The 23,865-nt window shown below is 39.2% G+C and overlaps 1 protein-coding gene across 2 annotated transcripts in view; it reads left to right on the forward strand.

The window, feature by feature from the left end:
* Window positions 1-4,393: 4,393 nt before the first annotated feature.
* The window catches only part of gpm6bb (glycoprotein M6Bb), a 37,467-nt gene continuing 17,995 nt past the window's right edge, over window positions 4,394-23,865 (forward strand). For both annotated transcript variants that reach the window (XM_008400648.3, XM_008400656.3), the window contains exon 1: window positions 4,394-4,549. In XM_008400648.3, the coding sequence (XP_008398870.2) occupies window positions 4,546-4,549 (4 nt within the window). In that variant the 5' untranslated portion in view covers window positions 4,394-4,545. The remainder of the gene's footprint in view (window positions 4,550-23,865) is intronic.

Consider the following 23,865-nt stretch of genomic DNA (forward strand, 5'->3'; position numbering starts at 1 on the left):
ATGTCTTCACTAGTCTCTCCTATCAGTATGGAGGAATGTCAACAGGTCTTATATACAATGTTTTCTCAGTTCATTGAAGTCTGTTTTCTTCACAGATCTTTAAAGGTCCCGGTAACCTACACCATCTCAATCACGGCTAAGACTGGACCTTTACAATACCTCCATTTTAATTTCCAGGCCTTCCTTGGTCAAATTCCCAATGTGTATTGAACTGCTATTCTGTTTATGGCTTAAATCTGGCAAAACCTCATATGTCGGAAAGGTGGTCTTACATGTGAGCCCGGGATAATGGGGTACAGAGCAGAGTTCTGTAGGTGCCCAGGCTGCAAAATAAACCCAAATCATCATCCCTCCCCTTTTATGCTTGAATTGGAAAAGCAATTTCTCTTGATGTGCTAGTTTTTGCTAAACATGGCACAAGGCGTCATGGCTACACAATTCTTCTTTGAACGGATCTGTTTACCACCGTATTAATTTAGATGGGAGTTTGCAAACCTACATTAGAGAGCAGATCCATCCTTTTGGTAGTACTTCCAAACAAGCTATACCTTTTGAGTCTTTTTGTAATTGCACTGCCAAGAGGTTTAGTTGACAATGTAGCCCCTGGGTTGTTTGCAATTTTTTCCTGTTTGATCCTGGGTTGGATTTGCTGAAACAGCTGCACATGGGAAGACTGGCAACTGTCTAAAATGTTTTCTTCAAATTAAAATCCTGGATTTTAAATTGTTTTCAAATTGTATCATGACCCTTCACATATTGACTGGAACCATCAATAGCTGCCCAAAGCAACTTGCAGCAAGGGTGAACCATGGATGCTTTATTTTTTACTGAGTCTATCCCAGATGCCAACTGGCAAGAAGTTGGATCACAGTCTAGACAAGTTACCAGCTCAATAAAAGAGCTAACCCAGAGACACACTGAACCAACAACTATACGACGTCACCTCCAGAGGCTAATTAACCTAAATAAACTTTGTTTAACCAGAGGCAGAAATCAAATCAGCCATAGAAAAACCCACAGACAGGAGAACTCTGCACAAAGTCCATGCTGTAAGAAGTAACACTTTACATCCACTTTTCTGCAGAAATCAGAAGTGTTCTTATTTTAATAAAAAATGTTTCAATCATTTATGTTAAGTGTTTGACTTGAACGACAAAAGATTTACATTTTTAATAACATATCCAGGCAAATAAAATAAAAGAAATTCTAACTATCTGTTTTGGTTTGCTGAATTTGCCGTTACTGTAAATTTAGCTTCAAATATATCCATTCCAAATGTATGCCACGTTGTTGGTTCTTGAAACAACGGTAATAAAGACGAACCTCCTTAGAATCACCGAGAGTCCACCTAGGGACTAAAATGCCACTTGTGTTACGCGATTGTCGTGGCATGGGCCTGAAGTATAATGAGAGATTAAAAGGCATTGTCTGATCTGCTTTGTTTTCACATAGTCCACTAATATGCCTGCTGTCGGCCAGCTGCTGTATCAGTCAGTGCGTTGCTGGAAGGTTCCCATGCAGATCCTCTATTCAACAGCGCCCTCACAGACACACTGACCTGCTGCAGCTCCCAAACACAGACACAGATATTGACTGACATTTCTTTGCTTTACAGGGCACATACGTTATTTGGTTGAGATCACAGGACTTTTGTTAAACAGTAGGAATTTAGCACATTTAATGTGAGGGAAATGTACTAATTTACGTGTGGACAAATTAGTACAAGTTTCAGTTTGGTCTATTTCAGTGACTAAATCTTTTTGCCACTTAGACATTTGCAGTTAGAAAAAAAACAGGTAGAACAGATGAAACATGGTTTTAGAAAAATGTTCAAGGGTTAATATCAAAATATGTCACATATTAAATAACAGCACAATCATTTTACCTCTAGGGTTGATTGGTAAAACTCTTTGCTTTTCAGCCTCTTTTGAGTTTGTCATCTTGGGAAGATGCCATAGCTGTTTGACCATGAAACAAACCAGAGAGAACTGCCCACTTGGCCAGCATTGAAAAGACTGGATTGGACTGGGGGGAAGGGGTACTCGGGTACCGGATACCAGCACAGTGGATTGATGGTGATTGGCATTGTTTCTTTGTAGGACCTCGTTTTAGTGGAAAGGCTGCCTTTCCTTTGCAGTTCACAGAGGTAACATGAAGCATGAGAGAATTAAATCAACTTAAAATCAGAAAGTTCAGGCATTTAAAACAGCTTCTTGGGGGTGAAAAGGTGATTTTGTTATTGTTTCTCCATCTCAGTCCCTTTTTAGTGGATGTGTTGTTATGGGCCAGTTGGCCATTTTTTCTTTGTGACTCATCAGAAAACATTTATAGAAATGGGAAATTATGATGTCGATGTAAAATATAATTAAACAGAATTATTTTTTCCATGACATAAATCCAATTTAATCTACAACCATGATATTTGGTCATTTGATGCATTCTGTTTTATTTCATTATAGATGTGGTTATTTTATTTTATTTATTTATTTACTTTTTAATTTTGCAGTCTTTGCTTTATTTTGATTTGGTAGAAAATTTGAATTAACTCAGGCTATTTTTCATTTCATTTTTGGCTTTTGTGCATGATAAAAAGCATCATTGTGCATCTGTTAAATGTTGTTAATGTCTCATTTTTATTGTATTGAATGTTTTTAGAGCCGTCTTGGTCATTTTGCGACTCATTTGGGAGACTTTTCTTATTTTTTTATATGTCTCTTTATGTCTTAGTGGTAATTTGTTTCACTTTAAGGGAGTCCTGTGTCTCATTGAAGTGCTTTGTGCGTTCTTCTGACTATTGTGTGTTACATTTTAGCTGATTTACAGCACATCTCTTTGTAGCCATTTTGTGTCATTGTGGTCACTCTATGTTTCTTATTTATCTCTCTTTGGAGACTGAGTTGGTTTATTTTTCCTGCCTTTGTCTGACATAAAGCAAAATTTTCCAGGATAAGAGCAGGAACCTGCAGACAAAGAGCCGTGGAGACAGCGGAGCCTGACAACAGCCTGAATAAGTTTAAACCCAGATGTGAAAAGTGAAGCTAAAACGTGCAACAGAAACCTTTTCAAAGCTGCACGTGTGCTCCTTCATTAAAAAAAAAAAAAAGAAGAAAAATGAAACAAAAAACAAACAGCTGTGCAACTTCAATTTTAAGATAACCCCTGAGTGTCACAGACTTGGGTCAGAGTTCCTGCAGAATCTGCAGCATGTGGGGCTTTTTGACCTGCAGTAATAGTTGTTTCAATGATATCCAGTTCTTTATCATTTTAGATACAGTGCCTTGGAATTTTATATGACCCAACATTGTCGACTCCATAGTTGTGAAGTGGAAATAAAATGATCAGTTCTTAATGAATTAAAACAAAAAGCAGCTGCAAACATTCGTATCCTGCCCCCTTTGCTCTTAAATCCAGTGCAACCAGCTGCCATCAGAAGCCAGCAGATAAATAAAATCTACCTTCGTGTAATTTCAATGTTTCTTATTAAAAATAGACACATTCGGTGTAAATCCAGCTGTTCTGTGAAGGCTTCAGAAGTTTATTGAGTTAGTGAACAAACAGCATCACGATTACGTATTAGACAGGCCAGGGTAATAGCTGTGGAGAAGTTTAAAGCAGAGTTGGGTTAGAAGCACTACAAAGCACTGCTCAGTCCATCATAAAATGGACAGAGTATGGCACGGCTGCAGACTGCATTATGCTTTGGGAGATGCTTTTTCTAAAAAGAAACGGGAACGTTGGTGAAGCTGAAGCAACGCAGTGGACAATCCTGGAAGAAAACCTAAATCCAATTAATAATTGGCAAGTCTTGAAAATGTATGTCTTCAGAAACCATCCATCTTATCTAACTGAGGTTGAACTATTTTGCAAACGAGGACAGGTAAAACAAAAATCCAGTCTTTGGAGCTGCAATGGTGCTAAGGAAAAACTCCCATAAAAGACTTGTAGCTGTAGCTGTTGGAAAATTTGGTTTTGCAAAGTGTTTTATGGGGGACTGAATATAAGCCTTTCAAATTTACAAAAAAAAAAAAAGAAGGAAAAAAAAGGGTTGACAACCAGTTCAGTAATTTGGTTCACAATTACACTCTTGAAGCTGATCGATCTCATTACATCTCAACTGGTTGTGACGCTGCAGCATGTGAGAAAAGTTCAAAATGTACAGATACACTGTAGCACAAACAACATAGACTTTGCTTATGCAGCAGATCCCAATCTTGGCACAAAAAAAAAAATAAAATCAATGTATTTGCTCAGCCTGACGTGAGATAACCAAGGAATGTCAGACTGAACTTTGCGCACATGACAGGATAACAAATGATGGTCCAAACTTCTTGGTGAGGAGGGGCCAGGCTGCGACTCCCATCAGTAATCCCCTCAGTGTTGACGTCAGCCACGCTGCCTCCTCCGCGGGGACGCTGTGGGTGAGTGTTGGAGCAGAGCAGGCTTGCGGTCAGTGTGCATCCCAGGACGCGACGACGCCGTAGCTGGAGCTCAACTTCTCAGCTCATCGCTTTTCACTTCGTGGCCGCTCGGAAACTTTTAACAACAATGGGTAAGTTCAAGAAAGTCAAAACGAAGACGTCCTGTAAAGTTGTGACACTGGAAGTCTTGTCAAGATTTTGTCTTTTTAGGGATCACAGCGTGGGGTTGAGACACGCAGCTCCTCAAACTTTTCGTGAGGGCGCGCCGATTGTTTTTTGACAGGAGCGAGGGTTCTGTTGTGCAGCAGAACCGGGCTGTTTATCTGACCCGCTTTCGTGAGGATCGGCATTAGAGCAACCTAGATGTTGAGGAAAGCGATTAGGGAGATTATGGAGATTCCTCCAGTCAACTCTGAGGGAGTGCGTGGAGGTGTTAACTTCAGGTCAGCGAACTGTCTTCACTGTTCCCTGCAGACAGACGGACACAAAGACAATGCATTCGTTGAAAACCTATTTTCAATATGGCAACGCCCTTTTTCATCAGCATCTATTGATCATTAGTGCAGAAGTGATTGACTTTAGTCAGGGGCGTTGCTAGACATGAAACCAATGGGGCCTGAGATTAATTTTCTCAAATGCTCGTATTTACAAAGTGAAATGCTCAAATTTCATGTTCAGTTTAATGTCATGCATCGCATTGCAGCCTACTTCTGTTTATTTTGGCTCTGCTTCCTGTTCACGGGGAGTTGACAGGGTCGGTCTTCAGCATGGTCTGACTTGGGCCAATAAAATATATCTGTGTTTCATATATTTTAAGGAACTAAAAATATAAGTTCACATGGAATTTTCTAGATTTGCTTTTTTTTTTCATTTTACTGTGACGTTTTTAATTTTTAATTTTTGTTTGCCCCACATCTAATCTGACTGTTGACACCAAGTATTTTAGACACAACAACAGCAAGCATGTGTCCTACACCTCTTTCTCCAGTGTTTTGACTGTGTTGCTGTGCCGCATACAGTTCTAGTGAAATTGAATTAACATTTTAGGTAAATTTTTGTGTGTGTGTGTGTGTGTGGTAAAACATTTTTAGGGAAGCAAGATCAAATCAGTTCAGTGGTAAAATATGAGAGACCAGGACTCTATCAAAGTGGGTACAAATGGTCACATGGCCATTATGTCTTATTTTTGTTAGTGAAAAACGTACATGTATGAAACAACCAAAACTGCAAGAGCATGAAATGGCGGTTTGGGAGATTGACCAATCATCTCAAAAACTGGTTTGTATATGAAATTACAAACCAGTTTAAGGGAACAACATTTATGGACAAAACAAACAAAGACATAATTTTTTTAACTTGTTTTCTAAATTTAAATGTATAAACTCCATGGCTTACAGTCAATAAATAACTATCTTTCTTTAAAATAATGAAATGGACATTTAGATTTTTAAAGTGGGTTATCCCCCCCATAAAACTCCACAAACACTACTGGGCACAACTAATTTTTTTCTTTTCTTATTCCTTTTATCTTTTCCTTCCAAACATTTTCACTTTCTTGTAACCGTTAAAGGCAAATCTTTGGGTAGGTTTTTTTTTGTTTTTTTGTTTAACAGTACTAATGTTTTTTCCTTAAATTTGAGTTGAGATGAGATGGGGCGTGGCATCGCAATCATTTTAATGAAAATAAAAGGTTAGTACAATGTTTTCCCAACAAAAACTTTTAATATATGTACCTTGGGAGATTATGTTATTGGAAACATCTTGAAGCCTGCGTGCTTTGAAAGCTCATAAACTGCAGTCTGGAGTTAGAAAGGAGACGGTCCCATCTTTAAATGAGTTCCAAGTGTTGACCATCTGCGCTCCAAACCTTGAGGTGTGGCAGATTAATGTTTGGAAACTTCTCACTCGTGCTGAAACTGCACATGCAGGATAGAACAAATCGATTTAATAACTGTATCATTTCGAGTGGCTGAGCTGGGTTCCGTAATCTTTTAATAGCTGATGTTGTTCGACACGCCGGAGCTGAGGCTGTAGGGAAAAACGCTGTGAGAAAGTGTATCAATGCTCATTAATTCACTCTGAAGCTCTCACAGAAGCGCCTTTGTGCTCCTAATTTGGAGCCGCTCCTTTGTGCGACTTCAGTGGCTCTTAATGTAGAGGGAGAAGTTCACTGAACTGCAAGTTTCATAGCGGATGCCCTGTGAACCAATTCCCCACAGACCCTCATTCTGTGCCTCATTCTCCATCTCAGTGAGGATATTACTTTGCATAGCAATCAACCTTTTGTGCATTGTCTGCTTTATATTCAAATATTCTCAAAGGTTTTTTTTGGGGTTTTTTTCATGATAAAGCAGCGTAGCCTGTTGTGAATGTGAAGACTCGTTTGGTGCTGTAAAAAAAAAAAAAAAAAAAACCTTCTGGTAATCTTAGTTCTCTGTTTCATGAGAAATAGAAAATTGATTAACTGTGAGCATGATAAGAGTCCAGCCCAGAATAAACAGGATGTCACAAAGCTGATTGTGCTTGGGGCTGAACTTAAATAACTTGCGTCTGATTTAATTTTTGACATGGCATTCGCCTCTCAGAGGAGAGTTTTAGTGTCTTCTCTATCCTTTCTTTGGATGATCTAATCGTGCACTGCTTTGATTGAAGGTTGCGAGAAGATAACCTGTCTTCAATCTGTTGTATTCAACCCAGAGAAAGCCTTCAGTGTTCAGTTCTGTGATCCCAACTGGGAGCTTTTGGAGAACACTGTAGCTTTGAGGTTTCTAATTATTAAAATGCCCTGCATTTAGTTTGAACTATCTTCCCATCCAGTGGCGCAAAAAGTGGGTATGCAGGGTATGCAACGCATAGGGGCGCAGCACCAGAGGGGGCGCCAAAACCCCGTCTGGAGGGGGCGGCGCGCCGATGATGTTTTCCCGTACACTAATGCGCGCCTTACGCTCCTTCACCTCGCACACATGACGAGGTAAATGTAGCGAGTTTTACCCTTCACGTATCGTCGCCTCGGGGGTGGGGGGGGGGTGCTGAGTGAGCGTCGCTCCTTCACCCTGACGTTCCGTCCCTCGGTCGGGGGGGGCGCCGATCTATGTTTTTGCATCCACCTGAATAATGTGTAGTTGCGCCACTGTTCCCATCAACAACTGACTTGGAGCCAAACAAAAACTCCCCAATCCGTCTTCCTGCCACTGCCATGTTTCGCCTTTGGGGTGGCCATGCAGAGTTACACAACAAGAACAAAAGACTCAATATAGGTCAGTGGTAGAGGAGTTGTTTTGCAATTGGGAGATTGTAGGTTGGATTTCAGTTTCACATGTCACATGTCACTGTGAATGTGAATGTGCGTGCATTTGTGCAAATCGGTAAATGATTTTTCAGAATAAAAGGGGGGTCAGCAATTCCTGTAAGCCATATTTATTTGAGTACAAAACTAAACTCGTTCTGTTGACAGATGTTCTTGCCTTAGATTTTGATCTCTGCAGCTCCTCCAGAGTAGCCATGGGCACATTGTTGGCTGTAGTGTTTCTAATTGTTAAGAATCCAAACTGATGTCTCTTAAGTGTGTAGTAGCTCAAGTTTTGAGAAGTAGTGTTTCATTACTCCAGACGTCAATCAAAAAACAAATGTTTCAGCAGTTTCGCTTTGTCTTTGTACGGTTACCACCAGGAACAAACAGAACTTTTCTGTCCTGAGACCTGGCCACAGTTAAAAGGTGGTGGTGGATGGGAAGAAGAAAACTGGGCCTTCGATTTAATTGTAGGCAATTTACATAATGCCAGCATGTTCACTGCCATTATACTTTGTTTAAGAAATGTGGGCTGATATGGTTGCTGAATGCTCTGCACAACTTGATCAAATTTTAATAGCACAATGTAACACACAGATTCAATTTGAATAAGGCGAGCAATTTGCTTTGCTGCTGTAGGTGGGATTTCAATAACCCAAGTAGGTCCTAATGTAAGTCAAAGTAAACTTACTACCAGTCTGGGCCGCATCACTATGGGTGTGGTGAAATGCCATGCTGTTAAGTGGCGGTGAACAGATTTTCTAGCTCCTGTCTAAAGTAAGGGGATATTTTAATTTCACGTTTTGTCAGTCAAATAGAGTAAATTATGGTAATTTTTGTCTTCTCTAGAAAATAACTTGTTTTTGTTTTTTAGTGGAAACCTATGAAACATCTTGCATGGTATTTTTGTCACGTAGTTAGACAAATAATTCAGTAACTCAGTTATTGTCATAGCTTAGCTGCTGAAACCTTTTTTGATGTTTTTTCCACGACATCGAGTGGAGAGACGGTGCTTGCAGTCTGGCTTGTAAAGCTGTCACTCAAACAGAAAGATAGTTTGACTTATTTCTTACAAGTTTGACCTAATCAAGTACGATAGATGCTATGATCACAATTGTGCTCATGTACTGGTTGAACTCCAATGAGAATCTGAAACCAGGAACTGATTTCAGACCTTTTCTAGTTCACGAATAACCCAAAATATATTTCCTCTCTCCAGTTTCACCAGATCCCCTTGATCAATTCTCGCTCTGTCTGCCTCTTTCATTGTGTCCTTGGGTAAGACACTTCACCTGCCTCCTGGTGGTGGTCAGGGGGCCCGGTGGCACCGGTGACCGGCTCGCTGCTGTCAGGGTGCCCCAGGGCAGGAGTGGCTTCAATCAAGTAGCTTGCCACCATCAGCATGTAAATAACTGAGTATAGTGTGGAGTGCTTTAGGGTTCTCTGAAGTTGATAAAGCGTTGTATTGCTATAGGTCATAAGGTATATATGACTTGTTTTACCTCTGTGGACCTCGGGATTTCATCAGCAGTTTGCAGTTTTTTGGAATCTCCTTGTACAGTATCTCCCAAAACAAACATCTGTTTTGTTCTCTTGCTCGCTGCAGGACTTGTGATCCTCTTCAACTGCCCTGCGTCTCTAGCACCACCATTTTGAATAGCAGTTTTGTGGGACGCGATGTTAAAACTCGACACATTTGCATTTCGTGTGATCCTATAATTATGGCCTGCGTGCAGCTGGTTGCAGCAAGACCTCGAGGCCCCTCATGGACTGGCTGCAGATGAAGACATTGACGTCACGCATGGCTCGTGGTTTAGCAGACAGTGAAACCAAGAACTGATTTTGACTTGAGGTTAATTTTTGTGTCATAAATTATTTCCATGACTAACGTGACGCTTTCATTGCTAAATCGGGTCCTTTGATGGGCTGAATTAGTCACACTAGCTCGAGCTTTGTCTCTTGCTGTTTCTGATCTGTTGCTTGTCTTGGGCTCTTCTACATTGCACATGTTTTTGCTCATCTGAGCTGAGGGTATCTGGGACGTGTCACTGCAGTGAAACTGTATGTGCTGTGACCCTGCATCCTCTGAGTCTGAGGGGAGGAAAGACCTGTGACCGGTGGTGCTGGGCAAGCCAGGCACTTTGGCACAACAGCAAATTGTCAGTCTAGGGCAGAGCAATAACAGAGAGTCAGATAAGCTCTTCCTACTTTAAGTTGACTCATGATTCTTCTGCTCAGAGGCAAATTGGAGGTCACAAGCACATGCTCCTCTTCTCCAAGCTCAGTAATAAACAGGCTTGGAGAATGAGTTGCTGTGGGGGTGGTAAGCGGTTGTGCAGTAGTAGCTTTGCTATTTAAATCAAAAATCTTTTTCAGGCCGTCTTTGAATTTCAAATTTGAAATATGTTCCAGTCCGTTTGTTAACCTCTGAAGACCTAACATTTTTATGTCACCATCAATAATCTGCAAATTGCTCTCTGTCTTTGCTTTGCAGTCATTAATTACAGCGAATATTCTCCATAATGAGCTTGCCGCTGTCGTAGTTATGTGATTTCTGGGCCTCTTTCCATTTGGCATCTCATGTGACTGGGCATCTTAGGTTATTGTACAATCGACGAGGCCTGTCCGAGGACTTTCTGCAGCCGTGCAGCTCCGGAAAGACACATTTTAGTTCTGTCGAAAACTTTATTCACATCCATCTCCTCCTCTTCCTGCTGGTCCACTTTGTTTCCCTTGAAATCTCCCGTCTTCCTTCTTCTGGGTGTCTTTCATCTTCGCTGAGCTCTCCAACTCCTCCAGGTCTGCCTGATCAGTCATGTTAATTTGCTGAGCTGATAAGTCCTCAGACAACAAAGCGAGCCATTGGGCTTTGTGACATAATAGAAATAGAGGTTTCTTGGTTGGATTCTTTCAGTGATGGGCTTCCACCATGGTGGTGTAAAAGGCTAATGAACACAGTGGATGGAAGGTGGTGTGTGAGTGATGTTTTGTTGCTTTTACATTCAGAAATCTTGTCAGATTTGAAAATATTTTTACAAATTTCATTCTGGAGTGTGTCATTATTTTGTATTTAGCCCCCTCTAACCTGATTTAAAAAAAAATTAAATTTGTAAAAACGTGTTTAAGACCATGTATTTCATCCCCTGTCCAAATTATTCACTACTGTGTCTTGGTCTATGACATTAAATTCCAATAAAACTTTATGTAGTTTGCAGCTTTAATGCAAACAATTACAAAGTAGTTCAGCGGATCCTAATACTTTTCCAAGTGTCACAGTCACTACGTTATCTATATAATTAAAGGTTAGCACTTTAAATATCTTCTCTATGCAAAAAAGAGCAAAGTTTTATGACAGGCACACGCAGCTGTAGGCTTGTATAGGACAAAATTATTCAATTGACACAATCTGGTCATTATCTACAGATTTAAGAACAGATCTGATTATCAGAGTTCGGCTGACGAATACAGCTTCCTTTTCAGCTTGACATCCTGCTGGCATCGCTTCATGTATTCAGAGCAAAATGGGGGTCCTTGTTAGTGGAGCAGCAGTTTCGATCACTGTTGTGTTCACAGTCAAATGATTGTTCCAGAAGGCCTGGTGGAAATAATGGGTCACGGTAAGCGAAGAGATGCTGCAGCTGATGAGCGTTTATTCACTGCTCCAACAGGCATTCAGCAGTGTTGCACTGCTTTCTGCTCTCGGTGTGCTGCTTGTGACAGCCACATCTTGCTCAGAATTAAAATTAATAGATAAAAGGACTGTTTGTACTTATTTACTCATATTCTTTCACTAATAAAATCAACTGTAGTGTTTTTTTTTTTTTGTTGTTCTAAAATGTACAATTTTCTTTTACAAGCACTCGGATTACACTACATGTCAAATTTATGGCAGCAACTACAAGTTTGTGTTCACAATTTCTTTCATAAACTATAGAATGGATTTGATGAATTTTAGGATGTATTTGCAGCATGACTGACTCTGCTTTCATTGATGTGAACCATTTCACACAATTTATCCGCAGATAAACAGACTGTGGCTGAATAAATGTCACAGAGGAAAATGAGACCTGAGTTTTAGCTTTGGGGAGATTTGCAACAGTTACAACTTTGTTGCAAAATTATAAAGAAAATCCTAGTTTGAATATTCATTTATGCAATGCTGTTATTTGATACAGAGGAGCCTACTTTCAAGAAAACCAGAAAATTCATCTCTAAAAAGACTGAGGATTTTTTATATAATCTGTTGTTGTTATTAATGAAATTGATCATTTTTTGTACAAATTTGATCTACCTTCCAAACTTTTGCTTTTGTGGTGTTCAGTGAAGCTGCTGCCAGTAGTGAGTGTGTTTCTGTGCATGGATGTGTGGCTTAAGAAAATACTGCATAAACTATTGTTTTAACATAGCGGTTCTCAACGTGGGCGGTACCGCCCCCCCAGGGGGCGTTCAGAGGACGGCAGGGGGCGCTGGCGGAAATTTTTACAAAAGGGGGGCGCTGAGATTCCTCTGGGGGCGTTTGGTTGAAGGTAAACTTTACACCATATATGCTCAACAATACCACTTTGAGCAACTTGCTAAAACATGCTTGGCTGCAACGATATCGATGGCAGCTCTCCTTCTATTCAGTGTTTGTTAGCTTCTTGGCGCAGCTCCGCTCCTGCTAGTAGCTTCACTGGCGTTACATCGGCTGATGACGTTGCTGTGATTCACTTTGTCTGGAGTCTGATTTTAAAATATTTCATGTTTTATTGAGGATTTTTGTACATATGCTTTGAGACCATAGAGAGCGTTCATTTTATAGCGTTAACCCTGGTGCTGTAAGTGGTCCGGTATGAAACGGGTGTGATAGAACAATGGTACCACAGCACTTTTAAATTTCAATAATCAGGATACCGAAATTGTTTCCATTGTTTTAAAAGGTTTATATCAGTCTGCCTTTTCCCCATCGATACGCCCTGCACCTTAGGGAGTTAAAAAAAGACACGCACATTGCGCAAAGCTCTGAAACAGGAGAAGCGGGACATAAAACGGAGCGACGAACTAGATGTGAGTTATGGCATAAAAACAGAGAATCCGACGCTGAATAGTGAAAAAATCAACACATGATGTGAAACACATGACGATTAGAAGGCGCAGCAGGTGATGAGTGAAGATTACTGATGGTGAGCGTCAATAAATGATAAAATAAATCTAGCAACAGGAAAGAAACTAAAGTGGACATAGCAATAAACCAAAAGAGGATAATATTAATCAAAGGAAACTAAATGAAAATGAATGAAGAACAAAATGCAAGAATGAACTGAGAAACTAAAGTAAATACAGAGGAACAAACTGGTATGGCAAGACCTTTCGAGCAATAATTAATACAGAGGACTGTATGGCAAGAATAAACAGACACTATTTCCAGATAAAAGGTAAAATAATATTGTTGAAGGGCCATGGGTTTAAGACCATATCTAGTACTGAGAATAAATATCTTACAGACCATAACAGTAAATAACTTATTACTTACTTATGTTTTTAATTAGATTTGATATATTTATTTCTTCAATATTATTTTTCATGTCAGTGTTAATGTCATGAGGCTGATGACTCCATGACTCTTTGAATTTGACTCATTAGGATTTGATCAAGAACCAGATTTGTTCTTTAATTTCTGTCCAGTAAAACTATTAATCTATAAATCAATAGACAGGTCTATATAAAGATATAATCCATGTTTCTGTCTCATATTTCTATGGTATTGAAAGGACCTGGAACTTTTGTTTTTCCACTGAAAGCTCTGGTTTGCACAATAAATGTCATGTGGGTGAAGTTTTATGGATGATACTCTGATGTCCCATTCTCCTGAAGGCAGCACAGAGCTGCACCACCAGAAACCGACAGAAACACTGAAGAGAAGAGTTATGATTAATGTAGTTACAGTTCTATCCATGTTTTAATGTTGCAGAGCTCAGTCGTTTTGGATATAGTTCAAAGTTTAAACTGGCATGTTGTACATCTTCTATCTGGTCATTTTGTGTAATATTTAACAACTAGAAAATGGCAAAGAACAAGAATATTTTTTCCACTCTGATTGGTTGCTGTTAGGCCTACCAATTTTAAGTTGAATGTTCATTCATTGGATTTTTTGTAGACACTTGTGAATATAATTTCTATTCCCATGGCTTTTTTATTTTCTGGGAAATTATCTTTATGATAAATACAGAAACAAGCATAAAAATCAAAACATCTACAATAGTGATAGTAATAATAATAAAATAATAGTCAGTGCAAAGTAGCCTACAAATTCTTTGGTGGGGGGCGGTGAGGGACCTGGATATGGGCTAGGGGGGCGCTGGCCCAAAAAAGGTTGAGAAACACTGCTTTAACATTTAAGCCTTTGTGAGTTTGGTGTCATTTAAAGCAGCAGTAGGAACTTCGGAGAAATCTGTGGACTTAATCTGAAAGTTTGAACCAGCTTTCAAAAAAAACCTCACAGGTCCCTCCCTCTTGCTCTGTTGGGTGACGGTGAAACCTCCACAGCTCCTCCCCGAATGCAGGACCTGCAAAGAACTCTAGAAATGAACAGTTCTCCTGTAACATTACATTAATTCTCCGCCATTAGCACAGCTGCAGCAATCGGAAATCTTGAGCTTGAACTATGCCACGCGCTAAACGGGGGAAGATTATGAGCATCACGTACACGACTGTGGTTGACACTGGTGAGACATTCCTCCTCCAGAGGAGTTTAAATTTTTTATTTCACAAATTATCTGTCCTACTGTCAGGACATAGTGACAGTTTTAACAAATATGTAGAAAGAAGATATTTATATAAAAATTACCTACTGTGGGTTTAATAATTGTCCATGTAGAAATCGGTGCTAGTTTAGATTTAACGCCATGTTGGTTCTGTGAGTGTTTTCTAATGTTTCAAGACAAATGTTAACATGTCTAACCCACAGAAATTATATAATAGAAAAGTAATGCTATGGGGAAAAACAATTTCAGCAATATAGAAAAAGCAATCTTTTTTCCCCAAGGAATTATTTTCTGTTTCAGAGCAAAATACTGCCTGCCTATAAGGATTTCACAAAACTCATTTTAGGCAAACTAAATTATCTTATTATTTTACAGTCACTGTATATTTTCCACTCCAGTGGTGTCACTTGTGCGGTTTATTATAACTTGCTTTGGTTTTATTTCCCAGTAGGCTTAAAATAGCCTCAAACAAAAGTGGTGTCTTGCACCATTAGCTGTCCCAACCAAGTAGAACATATGTAAATATTTCAGCAGCTCCAGATTAATTAGTTTATTATTCCGAGTACCCTAACCACAAAGACCAATGAATGTCTTCACACTTTTTATCAAGCCCCCTTTTTGATTAAATTGCGGTTCAGAAAACAGATCTGTGTTATTGAACAAGACAGCAAAGGCAATAGTTGAGCAACTTTGATTGACAAGTCGTATGTTTGCATTTAAGTACTTGCTCGCTATGTGCCATGTCTGCTTTACTCAAATTCCAAAACGTTACTGAAAGATGTAAGAATAAGTACTGTATTGTTTTGTTTTGTTTTTTTATCGCCCGGCCGTATGTACAATAGGTTTAGATTAAGACATTCAAAATAACCATATTATTTTTTTACCGTTTGTCATTTCGTAAGTACAGCTGCACAGGTCAGTTTGATCAGATTGGATTGGCCAGATTTCCCTTGATCTGCTATGATTAAAGACTGGCTGCTCAAATACTGAAAATCAAACATTTCGACCTCTCACCACTTTCAGTCTTAACTAAGACAATCAACATTATGTACTTTTATGCACTTTTTTAAGTTTAATAAAAACGTCCCAAAAGTTTTAGGGCAAATCTTTTGATGTATAATTTGGGATGATGGTGTAATTTATTTGTACTCTGTTGAAAATTCAAACTTACTACTTCTCTCAAGTAGTACACCACAGTTATGTTTTTATGTATTTTAGTCCTTAGAACAAAAATAATTGGAATTGTTCAAAATCAAACTTGGTAGATCAGACCTAATTCAAAACTAGAAATTAATATTAGCTGATTTTAAGAAAAATAATTGTTCAAAATCTACTTTATGACTTCATTTCTAGGATTTGTGCGACCACAACCTGCATGCAAAATTACTTAGGTGATCTAATGAGAAAGAAAAGGGCCCCCAGCTCATTTCCCTGCAAGATCCCCTGTCAGGAGTGAAAACCGAATGCATTAGTCTGCTTTTCAGCTGTGGGAGCCTATAGGATTGAGCTGTTGGCCGTGTGCCTGCTGAGTGTATTCAAGCCTCCACAGATAGTTCTTTGTCCTCAGCCCTTTAACGCGGCTGCTAAACAACCGTAAGACAAAAGCATCTGGGGTACCCCGGCACACCAGTGAGAAATGGGCTTCACGCGAAGAGCCTTGCCAGACAGCCGGGCACTACTGGGAGGTGGCCAAACGCAACAGTGGGGTCGAATTGAGCAGCGATTTAAATGAATACCCTCACAGCCTCCATAAGAATATTTCTACAGCTCCATAGAAAGAATTCAGGATACATTCCTGTTGCAGATATTTAAAGTTTGCTTCACAGCCCCTACAACAAATCTTGCGGAGATATTTCTGCAATGACTGGTGTTTGGGTTACACAAGATGTTGGAAATGAGCATGACTCATTTTTTCTCTTGTTGTGACAGATTATATTAGTTAGAGGAGTCATTCTTTCCATACCGATTTTTTTTTCTTTTCTTTTTTTTTTTTCCTCACCAAGAAAAAGTTTTACGAGTGAGAATTTGCATCATCTGTTTATTATCTTTCAAAGATGGGATTGATAGACAGGAAGAGTCACTTCTGCCAAGCAGATGAGAATCTGAAATAGCTGAGCTTTTATAACGAGGCAGCTGCAGGAAATATAAGAGCTCGGGGAGAATGTTTGGGTAGGTTTCGACGCAGACTGGTTGGAGATGTGACAAAATGGATTTTTATTTAATTAGACTGCTGAAAAATGGAAAAAGAGAATAGAGTAGTTTAGTGATGTTTGATTATTTCATCACATACTTATTTCAGGATATTTTGTGTCACTCAGCAAAAGGTTTACTGCAAAGCAAAGGAGGAGAAAGAAAAAACACACCAGCTAACTGCTGCTTCAGGACAGAGGAAATCCCAGATGTTTCTGTCTGAAAAACAGCTTAGCTCTGTAACAACACGCAGGCCAGAGTTGGGATTGGCTCGCTGTAGGTATATTGTAATGGCACTGTTCAGGGGTGTCTTAAGTCATCTTGACTTTTCACCTTTAGAGTATGGGAAAACGATAAATACTGTAACAGCAGAATAGCAACAGCTGTAAATAAATCTTTAGAGCTGAAGGAGCTGCAAACCTTCTGGAAGTGAGCTAACACTAATATAAAGTGTGAATATGAGTGGAAAGAGATTTACACCTGATATGTTGTTTTTCTATTGAAACTGTCTTCCTGTTGCTGCTTTTTCGGAGAATTGCCTCATGTTTTCCATGTTTATCATTTTGTTTTTGCCATATCTCCAGTGATACTTAATTTATAATATTTAAAACATGCAAACAGGAACTTAGTACACATGATTACAGAGGAGCGAGCAGATAAGAAAAAAAACTAAAACTAGAAATTACAATTTTTGTTTTCACAACCATGCTGAAGTCTTTAAGTTATGTTTTAAAGAATTTGCCGTCGGTACAGAATCTTTCAGTCAATCACTGACAACACAATAACACAAATAACAAACCAGCCAATGACATGCCAGTAACATTGCATTTACACAGACATGATGAAGATGGGGAAGAAATGTGTTTGGGGTGTCAGACGGGCTGGCCTGAGTATTTCAGAAACTGCTAATCTACTGGGATTCTCACTCACAGCCGTTTCTCAAGTTTTCAGAGAACCGCCTGGGAAAAAGAAAAAAAAAAAGAGGAGCAGCTGTGTGGATGAAAATGCCTTTTTGATGTCAAAGGTCAGGGGAGAATGAACAGACAGGCAACAGCCGCTCAAACATCTCGTTACACCCGAAACATGCACAGTACCACCTAGAAATGCACACAGCCTGTTGAACCTGGGAACAAATTGATTACAGCAGAAGGAGATCTTGGTGACAATCCTATTCACTAATGACACGAAACAGGTCACAATTTGTGTAGAGCTACCAAAACTCTTGAACAGATTGGAAAGATGTTGCTTAGTTCGGAGAGTCTCAGTTTCAGGCTTTGGATGTGAACATGAAAGCATTTGTCTGTCTTGCATCATTACTTCAGGCTCATTGTGGTGATGTAATCATATTGGGCATATTTATTTGGAACACTCTGTACCAAGTGTGCATCCACTCCACAGTCCACCTGAGGATTGTTGTTGGTCATCCCATTATGTCCATGGTGCACTCATCTTCTCATGGCTTCTTAGAGAAGCATAAAGCACCATTTCTCAAACTGGTTTCTTGAATATAACGATGAGCTCATTTCACTCCATCGGCTTCCAAAATCTCCTGATCTTAATCCAATCAAGGCCATTTTAGGAAGTGATGGAACATCACCAGAGTTTTGATTTATAGATGTGCAGCTTAAAAATCAAAAGCACATTTGTAGCCATAATTTTGCCATGATATCAATATGGACAAAACTGAGGAATGTTTTTTTCTGAGGAGGAGGAAAGTGTGCACAACTCCAGTGTAAAAAAGGGGGATGATAAATGGGTGCCCAGTCCTAAAGAGCAACAAAAATATCCAGCACTCCAAAAACGCCCAACTTAAAACTTTAGGATATTTCTTGTTATTCCTGTTTTTTGAATATTTCTTGACACCTTCTTGAATCTATGCCATAAAAAATTATGCCAATTCTGAAAACAGAAGGGAGTCCAAGCCAGTACTCAAAGGTTGCACCCAGTTAAGTGGCTAGTGATGTCATGTTTCTCTCTAACTATGTTCAAGAATCTTCTTGAACTGAAGTACTAAAATGCTGTCAGAAAAGCTGTTTAATAGCGATGAAGGCATCTGGGATTGGATTGTACCCATCAGTAAAGTAGGTCAATTCAAGAACAGCTTTTTTTCTTACTTCAAAATAAGTCTCCAAGCATATACTGTATGTATATATTCACTGAGTGTCACTGTAAAGAACTCGCTTTCATTCATCGGCCTTATGTTAACTGCTTACTTTACCCATGTTGTTCCATGTTGACAGATTCATAACACATAACGCTGTGTTTTAATATTGCAGTGTCTCATGGAAAAATGTGTCCATCAGACCTATAAAGGAATGAACTGGCCAACTCTTAGACCAAGTTGTAAACCAGGAGTTGGTCTAGGAAGTTCTTATTCTTCCAACGTTTCTATGTATTTGCCACTAATTAAGAAATGTATCATTATTTAAAGAGACAGACACTCCACTGCTGGGGTTGAGGTGTCAGGTTCGGGTTACTCCTGCGTACTTCCAGGATGTGGTCTCATCTTTGAGACTCCAGGGGAGCCTTACGTAACAATGGCATTAAAGTGATCTGCGTATTAGCCGCTTTGTTGTCATAGAGCTGTCAACAAACCCTCGATGGAGAAGTCGAGCTGGAACAAAGGAGAGGGGTCTCAACCTAATAAAGGTTGGGTAAAAGACCCAAGGGTTTTGAAAAGGGTTGAGTTTTAAGGTCAAGGGTGAGAGGTTGGCGGCGTGAGGTGGGGGACAATGGGACAGACAGGAGTGTAGCAGAGAGAAGAGATTCCCAGCAGCTGGGGGGTGGGAGGAGTGGGAGGGTGAGAGTCCAGAGCCCTTGCTGTCTCAAGAGCTTTGGACTTCATTATGTCTCTATTGTGCTACTCTGTGTTCACATGCACAGTGCAACCAGGCTGGAAATGAAAGTTTTCTTTCATCATGTTATTTGCTGTCCAGGGACTCTAACTTCAGTTTACCAGATCTTAGTACCTAAACCCAAACTTGCAGCATCTAAAATAACAGGACATGTAAAGTGACTCGATCCAAACAGGCATGTGAATTTAAAGCCACAGGCCTTTTTAGTTTTAATTTTCTTTTTTTTTAAGTCTCAGGGTTGGTTTACCGGTTCGTACCTGTGTTTTGGACTTCCTACTTCCCTTTTATACTTGTAACCGAGCCATGCTTTGCTCATGCACTTAAACCATTGTGTCTCAGTTATTTGTCCTTGTAATTAACAGTTGTAATAAACTATATAAAAATAAAGAAATAAATGCTCATAAAAAAATCTAAATTTCACATCTAATTCAATTCAGTTATATACTATTGCCTGGTAACTTTGTTTTGGGCCTTTACCCTTGTTTTGGTCAGTTAGCTCTTCTAAACCATGAGTGACTGTAACCCCTGGATCAAACCAAAATAATCCTAAGTGACCCCACTGTTGCATAAATGTTCTTGCCTTGCACTAAAAGTACAACGTAGAAAATAAAGAAACACCCGTCAAATAGCTGTGAATTGAAGCATGATTTATACAAAATATCCTATGCAGTAGCATAGGATATTTCGTATCAAATGTCCTATGGCAGATCAACCCAAAGGACCGAACTGCAATGTTATGAAAAGGGTGAACTTATCCATTTACACCACTGATTTGCTTGACATATAGCGTGCTCTGGCACACATATCTCTCATTTTTTTCTGCCAGAACTTTAAAAACTTTTTGCAGAATTATAACATTATTTCTTATAACAGAAATTGACACTGGGTTACTTGAGAAGAAAAGAGCAGTGGCTTTGTTTTTCTGAAGCAGACGTGTTTTCTTTCAATGTCTGTTACTGATTGAGTTGCTCTATAATCTCACTGTGGTGGACTACAATCACAGCAAATGCTCTTACAGACAAGAGACATCATTAAAATGTTTAGAGCAGACTGAAAGAGAAACAAACAATTATATAAGGACTATTTATTGTTTCTGAAGTGGTGGTTTGTTCCTCATGTAGGGAAACGGAATGAGGGAAGCAGCAAACAATTCATATTTCTTTGTCTTGACTTAAGGCAAGTTTCTAACTTTGGATTCAGATTAGATTTTAATTGTACATTTTTAAAGCTGTAGGTTTATGTATTAATGTGATATGGCTTTCTGCCTGTCCAAGCCACTGTGGCAGCGTCCAAAATCTCAAGTGAGTTAGAGGGGGTGATAGGAAGCATGTGTGTGTGTGTGTCTTATTCTGCCTGCAACATGTTGGCCAAAAACCACAGTGGCTGCAGAGATGCCAGAAAGTCAAGGTTGTCAAGGCCTTGAAGTAATTTTTTAAGAGGAGGAATAAAATGGGTGCCAGGCTTCTCCATGTGAATGTTATTCCATATCCAGACCTAACATGATTGTAGAAACATGCAATTAAAAAGTACTGAGTCAAATATTTTGGGCATTGTTTGGTGAAGTACTGAGGAGAACAAAATAAACCTGGAATTGGAGAAATGGCCGGGTGCCAAGATATGAAGACTGTTTCTGCCTCTGGTCGAAACTCAATAGTTTATATATTTGATTTTTGCTACTGTACTACATAAATTAGATGTATAGTTTTTTTTTTTCTTTTCAAGAAAAAATACTTGTCTGAGATAAAATGCTTTGAATTATAGGATAATATATGATGCCACAAAGAAATGCACAGATTGGCTTCAGCATAATGTTTCTGAGGTTTGGTGTAGAGGCAAAATCCAAGGCTTAGAAAGGCCACAAAAAATATATAAACTTTAATAACATCTGAAAAGAATGTCTTCATGTAAGCTTAAAGCGCATCTATTTGTATTTTATATAAATATCAAATGTTTTTGTTCCACTTTGAAGTTTCTGATTTTTTCATGTTGTTTTCAACATTATACTTCAGAACCATGACAACAATCATTACTGATTTCGAAAATAAACTAGTTTTAATCGAAGTATGAACAGAAATTGGATTATAAGCATCCGAAAGTGGAGAGAAACATCAAAGACATCTTAAAATAGGGTCTTTAAAGGACTTCCACTTCTACCTCTAACCTTTACTCTGGTCAAAGACTGAGCTGATTTCCTGTGATTAGCTTTTTTTCTGCTCTTTACACAATGGACCAGGAAAGAAATAAACTTTTTACCTCTCGTTCATTGCTTTTTGATGGAACAATAGGAAGGACGAGGCTCATTATGAGTCAGGCCGCTACGGTTTTTTTTTCCTCTTTGCTCTCCATGTCCTACTATGATGATTTAAGATGGCAAGGTAAACGAAAACCCAGTGCGACACGGAGCTTATTCCTGTGGTCATTTGCTTTTTAGTAGCTGTACTTTTAACTTTCCAGAGTTTGTAACCCCATTGTTCCACAGAGAACCTACAGCAGAAAATGGGTCAGCAAACAAATGAATAGATCTGTATAATGGGTTTTCTGTGGGGAGTTGCTGTAAACCAATCAATAGCTTGAATTCATGCCAAACATGTCAGGATAAACACCGGACGCGGGCTGACCTACGGAGAAGGACTGTACTTAAATCTGGGTCAGTGATGGGTTCTCTGGAATGATCTTCACTCACTGCAGCAAATTGCCAAAGTAATGTTTATAAGAATCTCAATCCCCAAGACAGTGGATGTTTTCTCCATGAGCGCGACAAACATGTTTCTGGACTACTTAGATGGACCTTTTTCTAACTGCTTTTGGCTTACTTTTTCCCCTTTCAGCGGACACCAGTGAGTCATTCCTCATATGGACCACTCCACACACACACACACACCCACACACCCATTTGACCTAATCTGCTCTCATTCCTCTGGTGCTTTTACTTTCTATTAGTTGGTGGAAGTGGGGATCGGGCCTGGGCGTGGACCCAGATCCCTGAGAAATTCGTGTTTAGTGTGAGCCAGCCGGGGTGCATGTCTTCACGGGTGGCTGAGCACTGAGGAGCATTCAGAGCTCCGAGTCTCACAGAGTGAAAGGTTGACCCACAATGAGGCCCGTTTTATTCGTGTGAGCTTCATCGTCATGCAGATCGTGTCCTCCGGTAGGAGAGTGGCCACGTCTCAAGGCAGAGTCTCGAGCTTGCAGCTTTCAGGCTCCGTCGCCTGCACTCATGTGAAACTCTCACAGTCACAGTCTTTGGTTTTGGTGAAGATGAGCCCAATCCCAGTTCATTATTAATTGTGTATTGCTTTGCATAATTAGAATATATTAATTTCTTAATAAGAATAACTTATTTTAATGGCATTGAGAGGTGTAATGACACAGCCGATTCATGAAATTATTAGTAAAGAATGTGGGTTTAATGAGACAAGACAGGGCTCTTACCGTTATGATTTTTCAGGAAAAATAACAAACTATGTCTTAAACAACAATAAGTAATCATTATAGACCATTCTGCTCTAGATTTCCATATGTTGCATCCTTATCTCAATCGGTATTCTTAATGGCAAAAAGTATTGAAAATCCTGCTACTTTGTGTTTGCAAAAATAGAATAAATGTTTCATAAGACTCTGCATTTAAAAAAATTAAAAAAAACTCTCATTTGGGCGGTCCGAAGTATTCCCACCTTCATTTACTTTGACACTTTTGAAAGCAGATCAAACTGTCTCAACAATGACAATAAGTTAAAGGGACTGGTCATTTTGAGCTCAATAACAAGAAACTGTCCAACATGAGCAGCAAGCAATGAAAATTGTTTTAACATTTGATCAAAAATCATGATGAAGGTTTGAGCATATCACGTTCTAACTATTTGTGGCATAAATTTTATCTGCATCACTAATGACAGAAAGCTGAGTGACAATTTAGATGCATCTAGCCCCTTTTATTTTGTTTTTTCTATTGTGTTTGCTTGTAAAAGCATAAAGAGATTCTCCCATTTGTTTATATAATTTTTGTGTCTTGGTCACTGTTAAAACTAACACGTATATTTTTCAAAACGCACTCATCCACTGAAAAATGAGGGTTTCCGACGAAACGGCTACGTTTATTAACTTTTTAAAACACTTAAAAATGCAAACTACCCGAGACAGAACCGATGAGAACTTTTTCCTTATCTGTCCCAACCTGTTCATATTGTCTCTCATTTAAACTTCACAAACGGAGTCAGAAAAAACACAATCAGATGTTTTAGCAGAGTCTTGCACTGCTTTTGCCACACATACGACATTCTTTTGAATTTTGATGGTGTTGACGTTCTCACCCTTTTTGGCACAGCACTGGTATTGCAGCTTTTTATAAAAATTAAAAATTTTTGTCATAC

The sequence above is a fragment of the Poecilia reticulata genome, chromosome 2 (assembly GCF_904066995.2).
Source record: "Poecilia reticulata chromosome 2, P_reticulata-male-v2, whole genome shotgun sequence".
In the NCBI taxonomy this organism is placed as follows: Eukaryota; Metazoa; Chordata; class Actinopteri; order Cyprinodontiformes; family Poeciliidae; genus Poecilia; species Poecilia reticulata.